This window comes from Silene latifolia, chromosome X, assembly GCF_048544455.1.
Source record: "Silene latifolia isolate original U9 population chromosome X, ASM4854445v1, whole genome shotgun sequence".
NCBI lineage: Eukaryota > Viridiplantae > Streptophyta > Magnoliopsida > Caryophyllales > Caryophyllaceae > Silene > Silene latifolia.
In genome coordinates, this window is record NC_133537.1 from 320,881,793 (window position 1) to 320,905,017 (window position 23,225).

General features: G+C 39.8%; 4 protein-coding genes across 5 annotated transcripts; all 4 read right to left on the reverse strand.

Moving 5' to 3' along the window:
• Positions 1-402: 402 nt before the first annotated feature.
• On the reverse strand, positions 403-2,274 carry LOC141620669 (putative disease resistance protein RGA4). The gene has a single exon (XM_074437479.1). It carries the CDS (start codon positions 2,272-2,274, stop codon positions 403-405), a length of 1,872 nt encoding a protein of 623 aa, XP_074293580.1.
• A 75-nt stretch (positions 2,275-2,349) lies between these two features.
• Positions 2,350-3,795, reverse strand: LOC141620670 (disease resistance protein RGA2-like). The gene has a single exon (XM_074437480.1). The coding sequence runs from the start codon at positions 3,793-3,795 to the stop codon at positions 2,350-2,352; it is 1,446 nt and encodes a 481-aa protein (XP_074293581.1).
• A 1,856-nt stretch (positions 3,796-5,651) lies between these two features.
• LOC141617933 (putative disease resistance protein RGA3) lies at positions 5,652-12,521 on the reverse strand. Of its 2 annotated transcripts, none has more exons than XM_074435059.1 (2): positions 12,220-12,521; positions 5,652-8,951 (listed from the first exon to the last, which is right to left on the reverse strand). In XM_074435059.1, exon 2 carries the CDS (start codon positions 8,686-8,688, stop codon positions 7,519-7,521), a length of 1,170 nt encoding a protein of 389 aa, XP_074291160.1. In that variant the 5' UTR covers positions 8,689-8,951; positions 12,220-12,521; the 3' UTR covers positions 5,652-7,518. The 2 variants fall into 2 exon arrangements, 1 of the variants encoding a protein (XP_074291160.1); XR_012531247.1 differs by lacking the exon at positions 5,652-8,951 and adding an exon at positions 11,690-12,044.
• Positions 12,522-13,202: 681 nt separating this feature from the next.
• LOC141620671 (putative disease resistance protein RGA1) lies at positions 13,203-16,091 on the reverse strand. Its single transcript, XM_074437481.1, has one exon. It carries the CDS (start codon positions 16,089-16,091, stop codon positions 13,203-13,205), a length of 2,889 nt encoding a protein of 962 aa, XP_074293582.1.
• Positions 16,092-23,225: the final 7,134 nt, after the last annotated feature.

The window sequence follows — 23,225 nt, forward strand, 5'->3', positions numbered from 1 at the left end:
TATTTCTTCGAGTCAGGAACGCTATGCCGGATTCTTCGAGTTAGCTGTGCAATTAGCTCTTCCAAGTACCTAGTCCCAGAGTGGTTAGTTGAACTACGATTCCATTTATCTGTCTATCGTGTAAGCCTAAAGACGAATTTTCTGGCCATTTTATCGACTGCAACCAAATGAATATATGAATCAAACCAGAATCTCAGCCACATACAAATATATACGTAGGACTAGATTTACACCAGAAAGACTATACATAGCCTCATGGATTATGATATTAACAAAGTGAGACAGGAAACGGTAACACAGCTACGGAATTGCCAGCAGGAAAAACCGAAAAAAACAGGAGTTTACCGGTGCAAACTAAGGACAGGGGAGGTGCAGCACATAATCACCATATCCATCAATGAATCACTGTCTAATTTGAGTGATTGAAAGGTTGGGAATGTGTTGAATATGGGGCCAGTCTTGCCCAGTTGAACTTTGACATCTTTCATACAGGTCCACGGAACATCCTGAAACAGCAAGATGACGGAGAGAGGTGAGGTTTAATAACCATCTTGGAATTGATTTCAGTTCATTGCATTCGGCAATTTCAAGGTACTGGAGGGAGTTACAGAGTGACCCCCACGGCCTGCCATCATCCTCATCTTCTACATCCGTCTTTTCGTCTGCAAGACTCACTATGGGGATTCGGGATAGATATAAGCTCTCCAAACAAGCGAGATGCCCCAGTCCTCTAGAAAGACACCGTAGCTTGGGACAATGATTAAACCGAAGTGTGTGGAGGGAAGATGAGCAGGCACGGAATACTTGCTCATATTCTGTCAAACTCTCTAGCTTCTGGTCATTAAAAATGAGCAAGTAGCTGAGAGATTGGAAAGCATCCATAGGCAGGGAGGAATGTAACCACGCCAAGTTGTCGGTATACACCTTCCTTAATTTGGGATAGCTTGTGGGAGAAGCAGATGTGGAGGAAGTAACTTTCCCTAACAACTCAGATGTACCCTTATTTGTAATGATTTGAAAATTTTCATTGAAATCGAAAAAATTCAGCTTTTCCACATTGGGGCAGTAAGGCAAAGAGGTTAATTCTGGGCATTTTAATATACCTAAACTTTTTAATCGGAAAAGGGTGAGAGAGGAGAATTGGTGAGTTTCGTTCCCTGATCTCCGCCACCATGTCTTCAACTTAGGCAACTTATCGAAATAAATTTTCTCAAGGCAGGGCAATAATGACAGGCCTTCTCCATTCGACACTGGCAACAAAGCTATTGCTGGATGATTGTCTATGTATTCTAAATTGGGCAGTTCACTGATATGAAGTGACCTAAGATGATGTAGTTTTCCTAATGAAGGAAGATACTGCAACTCGGAACAATGGTCAAGGCACAAACTAACAAGATTAGGAAGAAAGGTAGCCAAATTGTCTTCTTTTGCCCATCTTGGCATTGTCACGCAACGGTACCCCACCAAATCCAGCTCCTCCAAATTGGCGTGCGGCTGGAGAGCTCCGACCAACTCTTCCTCATAATCCGTCTGTCTATTACTCTCTTCATGCTTGCATTCAAGCGTAATTCCTTTGATATGCTCCTTGTCTCTCATATAGAATCCCTCTTTTACACTGTCACACTTGACAAATGCTCCACTTTCGGGGAAGTGGATAACAATTTTAATACTCTCCCTCAGATTCTTCAGAGCTTTTAAGCCCTCAAGATCAACATGCTGTTTCAAGCTTGAATTCGCCTTTCCTATTACAAACTTCGTCAACTTGTAAAGACTGGTCAACTTACCCATCCCTGACGGCATAAAAGTTATGCTGTCGGAATATGGCATTTTCAGGACTCTAAGATTGACAAGCTTGCTTAAGTCTTCTGGTAACTGCTTCAACTTACTGGAGTAGAACAAATCCAGTGTGTGTAAATTGTACAGTTTCGTAATAGACTTGGGGAGCGATTCAAAATCCTGGCTAGAAAGTTCCAAATACCTCAAATGTATCAGTTTTCCTATTGAAGATGGTACAGTTTTGACATTGAGAAAGCTCAAGTCCAAAGCCCTTAGACTCTTGTAACTTTCCAGGATTAGCTCTATATCTACAGTCGTCGCATCAGAGATACACGTGCCAAAGTGAAGGTATGTACGAATGTGAGCCTTCGTGATAGAATAATTTGCATACTTTCCTCGCATAGCAGATACATGGCGAACCTTTTTATCTATGTCACCCGTGAAGGAACTTGCAGCACAGATCTCCTTTTCAGCAACTTCTAGAGCAACATCGTGCATAAGGTCGTGCAATTTAAATGAAAATATCTCACCACGATTATGTGTTTGCACATCCTGGAAAAAACACCTGCGCAACTAAATCAAAATGTACTCTTCACCGGCATCTTCTATGCTTTGACCTTTTTCCAATGGCACAACATAGCCTTGTGCTATCCAAAGACTGATTAGCAACTCCTTTTGTATCTCAAAATCTTTGGGAAACAAAGCACAATAACTGAAACAACTCTTTAACGGGGACTCGAGACTATGATAACTCAGCTTTAGTATTGGCTTTATCCCGTGTTGACCTTCTTTAAGATTAGCTAACCCAGACTCTTGAACCGACAACCACTTATTTTTATCATGTCCGTAGAGAAGACTTCCTACCACTCTAATTGCTAGAGGGACATTAGCACAACTTTTAACAATTTTTTGGCCAATGTTAATGAGGCCGATGTGGGGGTTTGAGTTTGCTTGGTCGAGCACTCGTTCAAATGCTACGAGTTGGAACAAGCGCCATGAATTCTCATCAGATAGGCCTTGTAACTCATACACATGACTACTTCCTACAATGTTTGCAGTGTCTTTCGAACGTGAAGTTACCACCACCCAACTTCCTCTTTTACCTCCTATCAAATGTCCTACCAACTTACGCCATTCATCACGATTCTCAGTCCACACATCATCTAAAACAATCAAGAACCGCTGTCCTGCTAATTTTTCCCTAAGCTGGTTTATTAAAACCTCCATTGAAGAGCCATCATGCTTCTGGTGTGTTCCGGATTCCAGAATCTGAGCAAGAATTGTTTTCACGTCAAATTCAGTTTGATCTTGATCCGAAACACAAGTCCACAACCTCAAGGGAAATTCTCTAGCGACCTTTTTATCATTAAATACAAGCTGAGCAAGAGCAGTTTTCCCTAACCCACCCATCCCCACGATAGTAAGGAAGGAAACATCCCGCTGGCCGCCAGCAGCGTCTAGCAACATTCCGACAATGTTCTCCACATCTTCATCCCTTCCAATAATATCCGTGTTATTCACATAAGAACAGGTCTCCTCCCTTCTCCTTTTTATAGGCTTGTGGTCACAAGGAAGAGGATGGTAATCAAGACTTAAGCCAAACTTACTATGATTATTAGCAATTCCATCTAACTTCTTCCTAACCCTCCTAACCCCTTGAGACATATTGTAAGCAACAGCGAGCTGATTGAAACGGGAAAAGAACATACTCACCTCTTTAGAGAATTTGCTACCTTGCATGAGCTTCTTCTGCTTAGCAAGAGTGACAAACTCGTCGAGCAAATCATCAGCATCATAAACAGCCTCCTTTAGCTCCTCAACCCAAAAACGCGCTTCATGAGAAAGGTTCTCCTGCTTAGCCTCGGCATCAAGAAGCACGGCCCTCACTGTGTTGACCGTGCGTCTGAGTTCATCAAGCTCAGACTTGTAACCCATCATGGACCACATCTCTTTAAGCTCCGAACATTCCAGAGCTGCAAAGAGAGTTTGAGCAACGTTTATCAGTGTTCCGAAATCCATCTTGTTTTCTTACCATAAAATGCGGTGTTTTGTGTGTATGTGTGTGATAGAAAGAACAACTCTATGTAGTGATAATACTCTCTACTTATTACTCGCTGGTAGTGAAGCTGCCTTGCACTTTCTTCTCATTCTAAGAGCCCATACCAAGACTGCTAGCTACCTTATGAAACAACGGCTGCTAGGTATAAGTGGGCATTTCAGAATTTTCAATTTTGGTGGCTTACAAATTGCAATAAACAATCAGAACAAAGTAAGCTGTCTTTTTGGCGTTTTCAGAGCAAGTTGTGTAGTAGTAGTAGTAGTACCAGTAATGCCACTACTGTAATGATTCAATCACTTAATCTTGTGTGATACTGTTGAATACATGAGAGAAATAACTAAAACATTTATAAAGCGAGTTAACATAACATGAAAAGAGACTGTTGCCACATACAAAAGACACGATGTTATCATCCGGGTGTTTGTTTACTTTTATTATCTTAGCGGCTGATACGTGCATTTTATATAGTCCTTTTTGGCCTTTTTATGCACGTATTTCTATGTTATTATCGTAGTTTTATGCTACGAAATGCCCCGAATGTGCTACTTTGGTTTGTTTTGTTCTATTTGGAGGAATGGACCAGAAAGTAGTGAAATCAAGCCTTTTACCGTCCGTTTTGGAGCGGAAATGTAGCTGTCTCGGGATGTGTGAAGCCGTTTCGGGAGCTAAGAAGACAAGTCAAAGCTGAAACTAACGGAATTGTGAGCTGCTGAAGTCAAATATCACTCGATTGAATGCTTTATAGGTCGATCGAGTGGTTTTGGATGGTAGAATTACTTCGATCGAGTACTTTCTTTACTCGATCGAAAGGATGCATTTTAGGGTTTGCTCGATCGAGTGGTTATTTCACTCGATCGAGTGGTTCGTGCTTGGTTTTGCTCGATCGAGCAGTTTTAAAGGGCTCGATCGAGTGGAATTGCTATTGGGCTCGGGCTTTTTGTTTTATTTCGCTATTAGGTTTAATAAGAATCGTCTCCTCTATAAATAGGACGACGACAAACACATTTAGGGGATCGAAAAACAGTTATTGGACTCCGTTCCTTGATACTTTACTCTTTCTCTGTAAACTGCTTTCCTCTTTTTTCCCGTCTTTCCTTTGTTTCTGTTCTTCCCTTTATTATGTCTAGCTAATTCTCTCTGCTAGTATTAGGGGATTTGATGAATGGATGTTAATTGCTAATTAGTTTATAGATTTGTCGTTGTTGTTTAAGTCTATGTTGTTAATCGCTGCTTTAATTGTATCTTGCTGAATCGATGCAATTAGCTTTTTAACCTTGGTAAGCCTTGACCTAGACCGGAAGGTTGGAAGGGGTGAGACCCGCAGTGAACAATAGGATGCTTTAGTGAGGGCGGAAGTTAAGCTAATAGCATCTTATGGCGAATTTAGACCGGAATGAGATATTCGTTGCCCCTTAGACCGACACGACTAATCTGTGACCTTAACTGCAATTAATTGACGTTCATTGACCCGAAATCCTAGTTCCCTCTCTCTTCCTTGTTAATTTCTCTTATCCCCTTTTCTCTTGCTTAATCTTATGTAGACAAACCGAATTGACAAGTAGATAGTAACCGCCTCCCTGTGGAGATCGACCCTACTTACCGCTGACTTCTATTAGTAGTATCTAGGTATTTATTTTTGGTACTGACGGTATCAGCGGCTTCCGCTGACGTTCCTGAATTTCATACATCAACCATTTAACCTGGAAAGAATGTTAACCTATCGTTATGATTTTGCTGAAGGTAGGGAATGTATAAGCATGCAAGTAAAATATTCAGAAGGAGAAAAGAGACGAAAAAAACATAGTTTCTGGTTGAAAAAAAAAGGATGAAAGTTACTTATATATCTGGCAACATTTTAACTTACAAAAAATTGGATTAGTTTACAGCATTTTTGCAGGTGCAAAGTTGAGGTCGCCGGTAGAGTTAACTTCACAACAAAAACTGAGTTAAATATTCGGTTACTAGGCTAAGACAAGATCACCAGAACCAAGGTTTGATTTCAATAAAGGAGATGTGTTTAATGTTGGGCCAGTCATCCCCATTTGGATTTTGGCATCTTTTATACAGCTCCTTTGGACAGTTGAAAACACGAAGAGACTGAAGAGATACGAGCTTCTGCATCCAGTTCGGAAATGATTGGAGTTGTGTGCAACTTGAAATATCAAGAAATTTGAGGGTGTGACAAATGGATCCCCATGCCACACCACTGCCTTCAACTTCTCCGTTAATCTCTTCATCTTCAAGAGTCACTATTGGGAGCGATTCTAAATATAATGTCTCTAGGGCAGTAAGATAGCCCATTCCTCCTAAAAGACTCCTTAGCTTCGGACACTTCTGTATTGTAAAACTATGCAGTGAAGATGAGCAGGCACGTAAGACTTGCCCAAACTCAGTTAAACTCTACACATCCTCGTTATCTATTAATTCCAAGTGAGTGAGCGTCTGAAAAGACTCTTCTGGTAGCGAAGAACATAACCACGCCATGTCGTCTACTTTCAGCTCCCATAATTTGAGACAACATGTAGGATCCGTTATTATTCTCAATCTTTCATTGAAATGATGTTAACGTAGCCTTTCCACTTTGGGGCAATGCAGGAGAGATGCCAAATGAGGACATTCCTCTATTTCCAATAATTTTAGCTCCGAAAGGAAAAGAGATGATAGATGCAATTCCTCACTACTGCTAATGCTATTATCTCCTCCCATTCTCTCCCCTGAGCTTTCACACCACTCTTTCAATTTAGGCAGATTCTTTAACCAAAGTTGCTCCAGGCAGGGCAAGTATGGCGTAACTTCTCCACATGTCTCCGGCAATGAGGTTGTTCCTGGCCAACTCACTACGTATTCCAAATAAGGCAGATTCTTCAGAGTAAGCTATTTCAAATAATATAGTTTTCCCACTGAAGGGACACAGCGAATACCCGGACAATTATCAAGTTCCAAACGAATGAGATTAGGAAGAAAGGTAGCCAAAGTTGTCATCTTTTGCCCATCTAGGCATTCTCGCGCCATGGTATTTCACTAATTCCAGCTCCATCAAATTAACATGCGGCTGCAGAGCTCCCAACAACTCTTCCTCATAACCAATGGCTACTTCACTACGCTCTTTGTGCATGAATTCAAACCTAATGGATTTGAGATGCTCCTTGTCTCTAATGTAGGCTTTGTCTCTTAAACTGTAGTCCTTAAGAAATGCACCATTTTTAGGGAAGTGGATATCAATATCAATATACCCTTGTAACTTCTTCAGAGCTTTTAGGCCTTCCAACTCCATATGTTGCTTCTGACTTGAGTTCCCTCCTCCCACTACAAACTTAGACAGCCTGCAAAGATGAATCAACTTTCCCATTCCCGGAGGCATAGAACACAGCCTGGTACAATTTGATAATGTGAAGACTCTAAGATTAACCAACTTGCTCATATCCTTCGGCAACTCTTTCAAACTCCAGCAATCGTCTAGATTCAAAGTTTGCAGATTATATAGTTCTGTGATGGACTTTGGGAGCACTTCCATATCATTACCGGAGAGGTCTAAATATCTCAGATGGATCAATTTCCCTAACGAGACAGGCAAAGATTTGATTTCAAGGAAACTCGAGTCCAAAGTCCTTAGAAACCTATAATTTTCAAGTACTGGTACTCTATTAATGAGTACCTCTCCATAGTTGTTATTACTACGAAAATTATAAACCTGGAAGTATGTTCGGATGTTGTTTTCTCGTAAAAGATACATGGCGGACCACTTTATCCACCTCACCCGTAAAAGAACTTGCTGGGCAGACTTCCATTTCAGCAACTTCCAAAGCAAGGTCGTGCATAAGGTCATGTAATTTAAATGAGAATACCTCACCATATTGATCTATGAGTACATCCTGGAAAAAATTCCTTCGTAACAGAATTAAAAAATACTCCTTACTTGCATCTTCTAGGCTTTGACCTTTTTCCAGTGGCATGATGTAGCCTTGTGCTATCCAAAGAGGTATCAACAAATTCTTTTTAATCATAAAATCCTTGGGAAATAAAGAACAGTAACTAAAACAACTTTTTAATGAAGACTGAAGATTCTGATAACTTAGTTTTAAAATTGGCTTGATCCCATTTTCGTTTTCCCCAAGGTTTCCTAACCCTGAGTCTTGAACCGACAGCCACTTGCTTTTATCCTGTCCGTAAAGAAGACTTCCTATCACTCTTATAGCAAGAGGGACATTGACACATAGTTCAACAATATTTTTGCCAATGTTTATGAAGTCGTCATAGTTATTTGGGCACACTTGGTCCAAAAGTTGTTCAAATGCCATCATTTGGAACAATCGCCAAGAATTTTCGTCAGACAAACCTTTCAGCTCGTATATAGGACCATTCCCTACTATTTTTGCAGTCTCTTTTGAACGAGTAGTTACCAAAACTCGACTTCCTCCTTTACCTCCCACCAAGTGTCCGACCAATTTTCGCCATTCATCACGACTCTCAGTCCACAAATCATCTAAAACAATCAAGAACCGCCTTTGTGCTAGTACTTCTCGCAATCGGTTTACCACCACCTCTGTTGAATAACCATAATACTTCTGACCTGTTGCAGATTCCACAATCTGAGCAAGGACTGTTTTCACATCCAGTTTTGACTGATCATGATCAGAGACACAAGTCCACAACCTCAAGGTAAATTCCTGGGTAATCTTTTCATGATTGTATACAAGTTGGGCCAGAGCCGTTTTCCCTAATCCACCCATCCCCACAATAGTAAGAGATAACATATCTCTTTCAATATCAGAGTTTAGCAACATTTCTACAATTTTCTCTAAATCCTCATCCCTTCCAATAATTTCAGTGTCTGACTGTCTGGATAAGAACATGTCTCCTCCCTCCTCCTCATGATAGGCTTATGGTCAAGACTTAAGCCAAACTTGCTATGCTTACTAGCGATACCGTCTAACTTCTTCATGATCTCTTTAACCCCACGAGACATACTATAAGCAACACCAATTTGATTATAACGGGAAAAGAAAAGACGCACCTTTTTAGTAAACTTATCATCCTCCATGAGCTGTTTTTGCTTGGTGAGAGTGATGAATTCGTCAAGCAAATCATCAGCATCGTAAACAGCATCCCTGAGCTCCTGGACATAGAGCAACGTTTCCTGAGATAACTCCTCATACTTGACCTCAGCGTCCAGTAACACTTTCTTGATGGTAGCAACAATGCCGATGAGTTCATCAAGATGGGACTTAAAGCCCCAGATGGACCACAGCTCATTAAGCTGGGAGCACTGCAGTGCAGTTAACAGAGTCTGAACTACAGACAATAATGTTCCTATGTCCATGTTTTAGTTCAAAGATGAGCAGCAACGCTGATGGGATCTGAATGGAGGGTAAATTTTTACACTAATATGAGAGGAGTGAAAGACACTGTTAGGTGCAATTCCTTCTTTTAATTGAAGTGTATGAAAGCTGGAAGTTGCACAGAAGGTTCAGTCTAAATTCAGTTTGGGATTCGTTATTATTGGCCTAAGATTATTTTATTAGGTTAAAAGACCGTGCGTTGTAACAGAGTAATTAATTTAATTAGTTATAACTATAATGAAAAAAAGTCATTTGTTTACACATGATTAAAATATCTCTTTCAAAGAAAATGGAAATAAATAAATACATGAGATGAATATGATAGAAAACTCTTAAGAGCTCTCTAAGACAGTACTTATGAGACTAAAAAGATTTTGGTTTGTTACCCAAGTATCAAGGATGAATCCTATTTATAATCATAGGATCACCCCACCTTATGATAATCATTCAATGTGGATGATGGCTATAGGATAGTGCAGTATATGATTAATTGATTAAGGATCAGCAATTTCCTAGCAAGTTCAATAGTAGCACCAAATCATGCTACTAGTCTAGAATACAATAGGATAGATAGAACGAGAAGTCGTTGAGTTTTTTCCTTGACTTTTCTGTTCTACAACTTATGATATATTGATTGGACATTTGGACCACATCACACTTAGCCAAACAATGGTCTCTCACAAAGTGATGACGAAAATACTCCCTCCATCCCGCTTATATTATCCCCTTGTATGTTATAAAAAAACAAGTTACCATTTATCCATTTGACTATCAGTAAATGAGAAAATATAATTGGGATGAAACATTTGTAAACTTAGTTAACTAAGGGCTAAACTGGACGTCACCATTTTTCATCACAAATTTAGTAATGGGACATTCAATTTGGAAGAAAATAAAAGGCAAGAAGACAACATAAATGGGATGGTGGGAGTAGAAGATTATAAACATAAGACTACATTTTGTGGCTAGGTTTAAAAGGGTGATTCGTGACCCTTCAATTCTCAAATACGGCAGTTTGTTCAAAACATTTAAGCGCTATGGAAATGATGTTGGGAAATTAGCGTCAATCTCCCACGCGCAACGGAAGCAACCAATTGACAATTAAACCGTAAAAGTAAATAAATGTAAGCAATAATAAGATGAGACGGTATTTTAGGGTCAAACCCAGGGCAAAACCTTCCAAACCGGAAGTAAAACCCACTAGCCAAATAGACTAGAATCCACTATAATAATATAGTACCAGTACAACGTAACCGTCCCGAATTAAATACCAATTCGAAACCCACAATAATATAAGATAACAACTTCTAACCTTCAAATAATATTAGTCAATGTCACTAATATTACCCCTAGAGTAACCTCCTAACTTATTGTATAAAAATACCCGTTATACTGCCTCTCACCCTCAAACCCGACTTGCTATTTACCAAGCTAAGTCACCTTGTTTGATATTTTGTTGTGAGATATATTTTTCCAAAGGATTTCAATCCTTTTTATAGCATTGTGAAAAGACGTTAGATTTTATAATAATAAAATCACTTCTCACGTTACCCTTAAATGAATTAATCACATTCATATGTTTTTACGTAATTGTAAAAACAAATGAATTCATATTCACTTAACTCCAAAATCCAAAGTGTTACATACATGTACTTCATTAATACATGTAATATTAATACATGTAACACCCTTCATTATACCTTGTCCGTGTAACTTGTGTTGGATAAGTTGTTTTAACCCAACAAATGATAATAACAAAAGTTTGAGAATTGTATAGTTAATATTCATAAAAGTACATGCTTATACAGTACACTATACAAAATGCTAAGAAACCTATCTAACGTGGCTAACGGTAGCTTAACCGCAAGATGAAAGATGCAAGTAAAGGATTATAATGACAACAAGAACATATTATAGTGATAACTAGAAGATGAAGGTACAGAAGTTGGAGATAATTGCTTTCAGGTGGGAGATTATGGGAAATTCTTTCTGGATAAAATGGTTACGAACAATGTACAAGTGGGTTATGTTAAATCCTAATAAAAAGCCGGTCTAATATCAATGAGAGCGTGCCCGTTTAAGGTGCAATTACTTCTTTGTACTCCCTCCAATCTATTTGCTTTCAGTACCTAACTTAATTGAGTTTTCCATCCTAGCTGAAGTATGAAAGCAGGAAGTTGCCCGGAAGTTTTAATGTAAACTTCATTGAGTTTTCTAAGGCTATCAATTTATTCGCGAATGTCGAATAAATGAGGTCTAAAATTGGTGACTGGTAATAGGATAATGCAGTAGTATATGATTAAGGATCACCAATTTCCTAGCAAGTTCAATAGTTACTAGAATACAATTTTCACTAATAGGGAAGATTGTATGAGAAGTCTTTGATTTTTTTCCTTGACTTTTCTACTCAATAATTAATGACATTATATAGATCGAAAATGAAGTAATGGACCATTGACAATGATTAAAGAAGACCGCATTACCCGTTCCAATCGCAAATACTCCCTCCAGCCGAATCATTTGTTTTATTTTATTCTTACAAATGATTAGGACAGAAGGAGCATAACGGTTTGTTCAAGACACATTGAAGCGCTATGGGGATGATAAAATGGTAAATAACAATGTAAAAGCGGGTTATGTTAAATCCTAAAAAGCAGTCGGTCTAATGGTAATTCATCGTAAACAATCTCATTACTGTATTATCATCCGAAAAACAAAGATCAATTTCAAGGTGCCATGAAGTCCTATCAGATTTCTACATAGTGACTTCTCAACAATCATCTATTATTACGATTCTGCATCTAATATAACAATGATGAGAAATCAATCATATACAACATCCAGCTACGGCGGCGATCAAGGTAGTTGATCTACAAGCAATCATCATATTCATCAATAAGCAATTTCAGAAAAAAATTTGAAATAATTGGTTCAATTACTTAAAAATAATTGTTTGATTTGATATGTTTTATATGCATCTAAGATTCAAGCATTACAAAAACAAAATTTTAACGAAATTAAGGTTCAAATGCCAGTAAGACATACATCAAATTTGACGATCTTGTTCAGTGATAGAAATTGAAGTAGTAGACGATTCCATATCCGAAATGATGTAATGTGTTGTGTGTACCGAATTGATATTTTGAATCATTGCGGCAGAATTAATTGTTGATCGAAGTAATTAGGATCGAATTTGGGTTAGTTATGAACCCTAATTTTTAGGATAGCCAAAGATCTAACATATTGGTACTCTTTTCTGGCGGGAATCTTTCACAATAAATTAACATTTTCCTTGGACAAAAAGGAAAATTAAAGTAATTGAGACTCAGTTAAAACTTGGGTGAATTTTCAAAAGACTCGGGTTTAAGTCTCCTAAGAGCAATTTTGTGGAGTGTTTATGTCCTGAATTTATACCGTCTAGACTTTATCACTCTTGGGTGGCCAAAGGTAACGGATGCGCATCCCCTCGTCACCAAAAAAAAAAAAATGGTATTCACGTATGATTTGAAAATCTAAAATCTGAGATATGGTAGAGGCACGACATTGCTAATGAAGTATGTAGTAAAATTCGTATGTGAAAAAGTACAACCCTAACTACCATATGTGCACAAAAAATTATTCAACTCTAGAGTCTAGACACGCCATTTCCAATAACATGTTTAATAAATCGATTTTTCAATGGTTACCACTTACCAGCAAAAATCACGTGTCTTTCATAGTTTATTTTGTTTTGTTTAACAATTTACATGTCTTTATTACATGGTTACTAGGCTGTTCAGAAACTATACAACTGGTGATAATGCATCAGATGTATAATCTACTTTCTGGTGCTGGAACCACAAACAAAACACAGTGTACAAACAATTTATAATGATTGTGTATAAAGTGTATTTTCAGAGGATATTACGATAATACTAACATATTAAATACGTAATAATGTAATATCCTCTAACATGTACTGAACTAAAAGATTTCAATCAAACTTGAATGCTGCTCATCAGAATTCATAATTTTCATCACAGGGTCGGTTACTGCACACCAAGAGTAATTGTTTTATGGGGTATGTGTTGAATGTGAGGCCAGTCTTGCCCATCTGGATTTTGACATTTTTCATACATCCCCTCTGAACAGCCCTCAACCTTAAGTCGTCGAAGAGAGTTGAGTTTCGGCATCCACTCAGGGAATGACTGCAGTTCTTTGCATTTAGAAATGGCAAGATAGTGTAGACTGTCACAAAGAGATTCCCAGGGCATGCCATCATCTGAAAGTTTGTCTATAGGGAGGGAGCGTAAAGATAAGTTAACCAATGCAACGAGAGAGCGCAACCCATCTGAAAGACTCGTTAGCTTAGGACAGTTGTATATCTCAAGAGTTCGCAGGGAAGATGAACATGCTTCCAAGACGTACTTAAATTCAGTCAAGTTTTCTATCTCCTTGTTGTCGATTAATTTCAAGTATTCAAGAGACTGATAAGACTCCTTTGGCAGCCAAGATTGTAACCATGCCATGTCATCGATACTCAATGCCATCAATTTGGGACTACTTGTAGCATTTGTTGCTATCTGCAGGTCTTTATTGAACCTGTGTAAATCTAGTTCTTCCACATTAGGGCAGTGCGGAAGCGATGTCAGCTCAGAGCAGTCCCTTATCTGCAAAACTTTTAACTGAGGAAAGAATAGAGCTGACTGGTGTTGCTGACAGTCCTGACACCATTCTTTTAATTTAGGCAAGAAGCGAAGACAAAGATTCTCAAGACGAGGGAATAATCCAATAACATCTCTGCTCGACCCTGGCTGGCTCTGTACGTACTCCAACTTTGGCAAAGACTCGATATTTAGTGTTTTGAGATGCTGCAGTCTTCCGAGAGAAGAGAGGCATTGAATCTCAGGACAATTGTCAAGAACCAATCGAATGAGATTAGGAAGTAAGGTAGCCAAGTTATCTTCATTTTCCCATCTCGGCATTCTTGCACCACCATATCCTACCAACTGCAGCTCCTTTAAATTTGCGTGCGGCTGTAAAGCTTTCAGAAAATTTTCCTCGTCACCAGCTGCTACTCTGCAACCACTTTTATGGTTGCACTTAAACCTAATGCGATCGAGATGCTCCTTGTCTCTCATATAGCCTCCATCTATTAGACTGTCATCCTGAACCAATGCACCAGTTTCAGGAAAGTGGATATCAATTTCGATAGACCCTCTTAGCTTCTTCAGAGCTTTTAGGCCTTCTAACTCGACATGTTTCGTTCTTGAGTTCGTCTCTCCCACCACAAACTTAGACAACCTGTACAGATCGGTCAACTTACCCATCCCGGAAGGCATGAAAGCCAACGCGTGACAACGAGATAGCCCCAAGACTCTAAGATTGACCAGCTTGCTCAAATCCTTTGGTAACTCTTTCAATCTAAAACATGAATCAAGACTCAATGTTTGCAAATTATAAAGTTTTGTGATTGACTTCGGGAGCACTTCCATATCATAATTATCGGAGAGATCTAAATACCTTAGATGGATCAGTTTACCTATTGAATCCGGCAGAATTCTGAAATTGAGATAACTCAGGTCTAAAACCCTTAGACACTTGTATCTCTTTAAAACTGTGACCACAGGTACATTTGCACAGTCGTCAGAATAAGACGCGGGATCAACATGGAGGTATGTTCGAATGTGAGCCTTGGCGAAAGAGCAATTTGAATATTGCTCTCTTTTAATGGATACATGGCGAACCTCCTTATTCACATCACCATTAAAAGATCTTGCTACGCAAATTTCCTTTTCAGCGACTTCTGTAGCAACATCATGCATGAGATCGTGTAATTTAAATGTCAAAATCTCATCAAATTGATTTTTTCGTATGTCATGGAAAAAACACCTATGCAACAGAATCAGAAAATACTCCTCAGCGGCTTCTTCTAGACTCTGACCTTTTTCGAATGGCACAATGTACCCTTGTGCTATCCAAAGACCGATCAACAAATCCTTTCGTATCTCAAAATCCTTAGGATATAAAGAGCAAAAGCTAAAACAACTCTTTAGTGAGGATTGAAGATTGTGATAAGTAAGTTTTAAAATTGGTTTTATCCCATCTCGGCCTTCCCTTACGTTTGCTAAACCCAAAGCTTGCACAGACTGCCACTTGCTTATATCTTGTCGATACAAAAGACTTCCAAGCACTCTTATAGCGAGAGGGACATTAGTACATGTTTTAACAATAGCTTCGCCAATGTCTTTGAATTCGTTATAGCGATTTGGGCTGGCCTGTTCTAGCAATTCTCCAAATGCCATCAGTTGGAACAAACGCCGTGAGTTCTCGTCTGACAAACCTTTTAACTCGTACATAAGACCAGTACCTAAAATGTTCGCGGTTTCTGTTGAACGGGAAGTTACTAAAATTTGGCTTCCTCTGCCTCCCACCATGTATCCAACCAACTGCCGCAACTCATCACAACTTTCTGACCATAAATCGTCTAAAACAATCAAAAACCGCTTTCCTGCTAGTTCTTTCTGCAGTTGACCTACTACAACATCCATTGAAAATCCATCATGTTTCCTTTTGGTTGCTGATTCCAAAAGCAAAGTAAGGATTGTTTTCACATCCAATTTTGATTGATCATGGTCGGAGACGCAAATCCATAACCTCAGGGGAAATTCTTTGGTAATGTTTTCATGATCGTACACAAGCTGGGCAAGAGCCGTTTTTCCTAACCCGCCCATCCCAACAATCGTAAGAAACGAAACATCTCCTCGAACATTATTAGAGTCTAGCAATATCCCAACAATATTCTCGACATCCTCGTCCCTCCCGATAATTTCAGTATTCGGTTGAGAACAGGTCTCCACCCTCCTACTGATACTCTCTTGGTTAAGACTTAAGCCATACTTGCTATGTTTACCAGCGATACGGCCTAACTTAGCCATGATATCCATCACCCGACTGGACAATTTAGCAGAACGACTAAACGGATTGACACGGGAAATGAAATGACTAACCTTTTGTTTAATCTTGCCATCAAACTAGTTATGATTAGCCAAAGTGACAAACGCGTCGAGCAAATCATCAGCATCGTAAATAGCATCTCTGAGCTCCTGAATATAGAGTTGTGTTTCTTGGGAGAGCTCGTCTTGTTTGGACTCGGCGTCTAGGAGAACTTTATTAATGGTACGAACCTCGCCACCGAGTTCATCAAGATCAACCACTTTGCCCCACATGGACCATGCCTTTAGAAGCTGGGTGCATTGCAGTGCAGTTAGTATGGTTTGAACTAATGTCAATGAAGTTGCTAAGTCCATTAGTTGTTTTGGTTTCAGAGATGAAAGACTATATTGTGAAAGGGAAATAGAATGCAAAGAAAAGAAATGTTTTTTTTAAGGTTGGTAGTTTGGTATGCCGGTGATAATTTTATAAATGCATTATTGCCTATCAGCCTATGTCACACTTGTAATAATGTAATGTAATATTCTTAAGTATGTGGTTGTCCATCGTCACCATAGTTAGTCTAAGAGTCCCAAAAAAACATAATCTGATATGGTTCGTGGTGAGTAATACCATGTACTTTGAACAATTGTAAAATTAATCTAAGTTTTAGATATACTAATTAGGGTACATAAGTTTGATCAAAAGTGAAATTTTACCCAATTTGTTATTGGAATTTGGAACCGATTCTGGCTTTAAGCCAAGAAGACCGGTTTCAGATAGAATTTCTAACGCAAACTACTTCCAAGTCGAGAAAGTATTTGAGATTGCCTAAGTCTTACGTGTAAAAACATGTACTCGAGTAGACTTGGTAAAACTTACTTGAACTAAATGACCCGACCCGACCCGACCCGACCCGAATAATCTAACCTGGACCCGAATTGAGGATCCGAATTTGAGTTGAAACTGAATTGATCCGACCTAAATATTTATTGTTGCATATTCACCATTATTCCCAAATAACTTGGTAACAACCCATACGAAAATGACCCGAATCTGAAATGAGCCGACTCACCCAGAATTCTTGCATACCCAAACAACCTAGATTGATCGACCTGATTGACCAGTTTAACAGGTCTACTCAACTCTCAAGTAGCTCTTGAATTTTGAAATGGCCTCTCGATCGTTTACACCTAATTTATCCATTTTTTGACAAAAAGTTACCAGAACAACAAACACTATTATACCAAAGTTGGCTGGTGTGAGTGGTAAGGGCTCTCATCTCTTAAACAAGTGGTCAGGGGTTCGATTCCTGACTCTTGCGAATGAAAAAAGCCAAACTTGGGAGGGGTCAACCCATTAAATTGCCTTCAGTACCCCGAAGGAGATTGCCCCAACCGTCGGTAGGGGATACTCCTGGTCAACACCAACAACAAACACTATTATCCAGTCAGGGGCGAGGGGCGGACACAGGATTTTACTTAAGAGAGAGCACCTTGTACTTTTCCCAAAAAATAATGCAAAAAGTAATGCTCTTAATAGGATTTGAACCCTAGTTGTCTAACAATAAAGGGAAGCTCCAATCATTTCGTCAATTGAAAATTAATGTTAATAATAGTCTAGTAGGTACCATATTAAATTGTTTCTGAAATTTGAGGGTGGCACTTGCCCGCCCTCCCTTTTCCCCCCGCAAATTCGTTCATGTGTCCAGTTATAACATTTTATTATTAAATGGTCACATTTTAACATAAAAATTGTTACATAAGGCCGTCTGAAACATTCAAACAAATAGTCTATCTGAAATGAAATTTAGTGTTTTTATCCTAGGTTACATGGGGTAGGTCCGTGTAAAAAGTGGTGTATATATAATTGGAGATTACCAATTTCTCCAAACATGAAATTTCCCATTTATTTACTCCCTCCGTCCGGTCATTTGTTGTCCTTTGGTTTTGATACAAAAACCAAGAAAAGAGGAAAGAGTCAATTACTAAATGACATGTGGACCAAATTGGGTATGAATGGCCAAATTGTTCATCAAATGCATTTCTAAATAGAAAGGACAACAAATAACTGAGACACCTTAAAATGAAAAAGGACAACAAATGACCGAGACGAAGGGAGTAGTAATTTGTTTTTTTTTTTGGTGCATAAGAGGGGTTAAACCCCGAGAAAGCAAACAACTAAGAACGAACAATACGAGGTATTGCTACCCCGAGAACATCTTCGCGAAGAATAGACCGTAAACCATCAGGAGGAGTTTCAAAGTATGACACCGTTGTACTCGAATTAATCCCGGTATTTGCAAGCCAGTCCGCAGCTCGATTAGCTTCCCGAAAAACGTGATCAATCTTTACATTCCAGCCGTCTAGCTTAATAAGATCGATGCATCTTTGCACGAGAGGTCGAAGGCTATTGCTTATGAGTTGTTCCTCTTGAACAAAGCTTACACATGGTGCATTATCCATGTGAACCAATAGCTTATGTACTCCAAGAGATCGAGCAAGCTCCAAACCAGTGACCAATGCTCTCATTTCTTCTCTCATTGAATTGCAGTACCCGCAAGATACATAAAAGGCTTGTATGAAATTGCCGGCCTCGTCTCTCAAAATACCACCACATCCCGCCGGACCCGGATTCCCTTTAGATGCGCCATCAGTATTAAGTAGAAGCCAATCATGGGGGGGAGGGTTCCACCGGATGTAGCGCTCTTCATGGACAGTACCGGGTATGGGAATAAGAAGGGAGAAAGGGTCGAGGGCCTTTCTAGTGCTGTCAAAGTGTCTATGCAAAAAACCAATAGGGTCCGTCGGATTTTCGTCAGCTCGCCCAAAGGTAACGTTGTTACTCCAGCGCCAAATCCACCAACATGTTATAGCGAACTTCATAGACCAATCATGAGTGGCAAAAGGTATGCTATTGCTAGCATTTTTCGAGACCCATTCGTTAAAGGTCAGAGTGTAAAAATTTGGAGAATTAGCACTCTCACCTAGTTGTGCCCATATTTCAGTTGAGAATTGGCATTTGCGGAGGAGATGATCCGTTGTTTCATCAGCATCTAAGCATCGTGGACAGATTGGGTCGTCATGAAGGCCTCTTCGAACTCGGTTATAGTTAGTCATTAAACGACCATGGGCCGCTAACCATATGAACATCCGGGTCCATTGTTGAACGGGTAATTTCCAAATTACATGCCATGCCATGGTCTCCGTTTCTGGTGGAGCATCCGCTGCTTTGATAAGAGTAAGAGCGGATTTTATCGAGAATTTCCCACTCGATGAGGCATTCCAATATAAAGAGTCTTTTATATAAGGCTCCGGGGACAAAGAATAAGCTGCGATTTTTAGAAGATCTTCACGGGATAGATAATTAGAGAAACTATCCCATTTCCACCCCGAGGACTCGTCCCACATGTCGGCCACCGTAGCTCCCAGGATAGTTTCCGGAATTGGTTGTGTATTTCTATCCGACAAGCATCCCTCATCCACCCATGAGTGGTCCCAGAACAGGGTCTTTCGACCGTTTCCCACTGCAACTGTACTTCCCCGATTAATAATTTTAGCTTGCGAGGTTATACCCGCCCAAACATTAGACATGTTTGGCTTGGGTTGAAACATATCAACGTCACACCTCCCATTACAATACTTGTTTCTGAGTACTCGAGCCCATAGAGAAGTTGGCTCGGTTAAAACTCTCCACCCGAGCTTTGTGAGAAAGGCTGCGTTTGATTGTCGTGAAGATCGAATGCCTAAACCCCCCTTTGCTTTGGGCTTTTGAATCGTTTCCCAAGAGATAAGGTGGATTTTTATTTGTTCTTCGGTTCCTCCCCATAAGAATCGTCTAGTCTTCTTGTCTAGATTGTCGCAGACGGAACGTGGTATTTTAGCTGTCTGCATGCTATAATTGGCCATAGTAGAGAGAGTAGATTGGACTAATGTATTCCGGCCTGCAAGCGATAAATGTTTTGTCTGCCATCCTGCCAGCCTTTTATTGAACTTTTCTTCGAGATGGGCAAAGGTATTTTTTGTCACGCGACCATTAATCGTTGGCATGCCCAAATAGGTACCCAAATCGTTAGTCACTTCAAAACCCAGTATACTCCTAATTTCTTCCATAACCGACTCCTCTGTATTAGCCGAGAAGAATAGTTTCGACTTTGCCACACTTACTTTCTCCCCCGAAGCGCGACAAAAGTTATCAAGTACATATTTTATGACATGGGCTTGGTCCGCTCTTGCTTCCGCGAATAAGACCATGTCGTCAGCAAAGAAAAGGTTCGAGATATTGGGTCCATTTTTACAGACGGGAATGGGGAGCCAGTTCTTGCTACGTACCTGAATATCAATTGCTTGGTGCAGCTTTTCAAGGCACATCACGAATAGGTAGGAGGACAGCGGGTCTCCTTGACGAACCCCGCGTGAAGGCTTGAAAGACTCGGTTGCTTCACCGTTCCATAGAATCTGCATTGTCGGTGTAGACACACATTCCATAATCGTATCTATCATGAGTAATGGGAAACCCATGTCGGTCAAAGTTCTCCTAATGAAACTCCATTTGAGACGATTGTATGCCTTTTCCAAATCTATTTTTAAAGCCATGTAGCCCTTCCTGCCTTTCTTTTTTCTCATTGTGTGAATCGCTTCCTGGAACACGACTATGTTGTCGGTGATTTGCCTCCCTGGAACGAACCCGCTTTGGCTTTCTGATATGAGCCATGGTAGTACCTTTCGAATTCTATTAGCAATGGTCTTGCTTATAATTTTGTATGCCACATTACAGAGGCTAATGGGTCGAAATTGAGAGATGTGCTCCGGGGCTTGGACTTTAGGGATCAAAACTATATGGGTATCGTTTAAATTATCGGGCATGCCCTTGCCTTCGAGTGCCTTCAGGACCATATCATAAACATCCCGTCTCACTATATCCCATTGCTTTTGATAAAAAAGAGCTTGAAATCCGTCGGGTCCTGGTGCTTTAAGTGATCCCATATGCAGGATCACATTGTCAATTTCAGCTCTTGAATAATATTTATTTAGCCATACCCAGTGTTCATGGCTGAACTCTTGGAACATATCGTATGGGATATCGGCTTCAAAGTCATCCGGAGTGTCGTCAGTGTAAAGTTTCTTATAAAACTCCAGCACAAGCTTTTTAATCTCCTCGTTATTTTCTATCCAGTCTCCATCATCGTTTTTCAGAGAATTAATTCGGTTTTTCCACCGACGAACCAAAGTGCTAACATGAAAGTAAGTCGTATTACGATCGCTATCTCGAATGAAGTCGACCCGTGATTTTTGGTACCAGAGTAATTCTTCTCTTTCCAGGATATCATCTAATTCTTTTCGTAATTTTGCCTCCAATTTGATTAAATGACTCTGTCTTTGATTCTAAAGGATACGTTGGCACCCTTCTATCCTCGCAAGCAGCTGCCTTTTCTGTCTAAAAATATTCCCAAACACATCCTCATTCCATCGTTGTAGTTTGTTAGAAAGATTAGACAATTGTGTAACTAAATTGTTGCCTGACTCCCAACTCGATTCAATGAAGGACGAAAAATTCTCATGAGTCATCCAAGCTGCTTGAAATCGAAACGGTCTTTGGACCGAGTTGAGAGGAGCGAAACCGTTAGGGGATATTAATAATGGGCAATGATCGCTTTGGAAAGCCGGAAGATGTCTCACAGCAACATCCCCAAACAATGTACCCCATTCGCTGTTGCACAGTGCCCTATCGAGGCGAGCACTTTGCCTTGTTGCTTCGGAATTCCCTTGAGACCATGTGTGGGCAGGGCCTGAGAATTCGAGCTCTATGAGTTGACAGTCTTCTATCCAATTGTTGAAATGTTCGCACCTACGCGCCATATTATTATCACCGCCGTGTCGCTCATATAAAGATCGTGTTTCATTATAATCGCCAGCTAACATCCAAGGGTGGTTATTGTTCCCTGCAAAACGTTCCAGTTCCGACCATAGTTCAACACGATTAGTTGGGTTTGGGCTAGCATAGACTGCGGAAAAGAACCAGGGCATATCTCCATTTCTCGACACTTCAATGGTGATATATTGTGGATGCTCCTTAATAGGCAGGACTGAAACGAACTCGGGTCTCCAATATAACCAAATACCACCGCTAAACCCATTCGCATCAACTCGTGAATGACCGTTATATCCAATAATCTTTTGTATTTTCAGAGCGTGCTCACCATCCATATGTGTCTCAACTAGAGAAATTATAGAAGGTTTATACATTCTAACCACTTCCTTAAGTGCGTTAATCTTATTTTTATTGCCCGTCCCTTGTATATTCCATACCATACAGGTTATGGGGGACAAATTTCGGGTTAATGCAGGTATTCTATCCGACATATCAAACGGTGCGTACAAGAGATGTGTTAGATAAGCTCGACTTACTAGCGAAAGAACTTGATTAATGCTCCATGGAATCGACATCTCCAGTTGGAGAGTCGATTGGTCGTCCTGGATTGCTTTGAGGTTGAGGTCCATTATGGGACATTCCGGTACCATCACCACCATAAAGGGTGCAAGAGTCTCCTTCCAAACTGACTTCTTGATGGTTTGTGTTGGAGGGACCATCTCGAATTGAGGGAGTTGTGGTAGGTATCGAGGTTGCGGTAGGTTGAGGTATAGGTATGGTATGTGTGGATCCATTATTATTGTTATTGGAAGCAGGAGATGAAGAAAACGTGATAACTGTGTTTGATAGAACAGGGGAGACGAGTTGGGTAATTTTTGTGGTGGACTGTATTGGCTGGTAGGTGTTGGAGATATCTTGTAGAATAGGAGAGGGACTACTAACAGTGGAATTTTTGGAAATATTTTGTATAATATGGGAAGAATTATTGGGTGTAGTATTTTTAGAAGTTGGAATATTTTTGATTTTATTAGAATTATTGTTTGTTCGGGTAGTCAAACGTGATTGGGAAAGAGATTTATTTGCTTGCTTATTATGGGAATGATATTTTTGATTTGCCTTGGAATTATGGCTGGGGGAATAATTTGTGGTAAATTGCATATTCTGAGCTGCTAGACTTGGCAGTTTTCCCATATTAGGAATATTTTCCTGATTACTCAGTAACTCGAATCTTGACCCGGGAACTGCGCTAGGTTTGGCATTAAATCACA

Coding starts and splice junctions, on each gene's coding strand:
- LOC141620669 (XM_074437479.1), bottom strand. CDS start 2,274: ATGCACGATGTTGCTCTAGAAGTTGCTGAAAAGGAGATCTGTGCTGCA.
- LOC141620670 (XM_074437480.1), bottom strand. CDS start 3,795: ATGGATTTCGGAACACTGATAAACGTTGCTCAAACTCTCTTTGCAGCT.
- LOC141617933 (XM_074435059.1), bottom strand. CDS start 8,688: ATGTTCTTATCCAGACAGTCAGACACTGAAATTATTGGAAGGGATGAG.
- LOC141620671 (XM_074437481.1), bottom strand. CDS start 16,091: ATGGCTAAGTTAGGCCGTATCGCTGGTAAACATAGCAAGTATGGCTTA.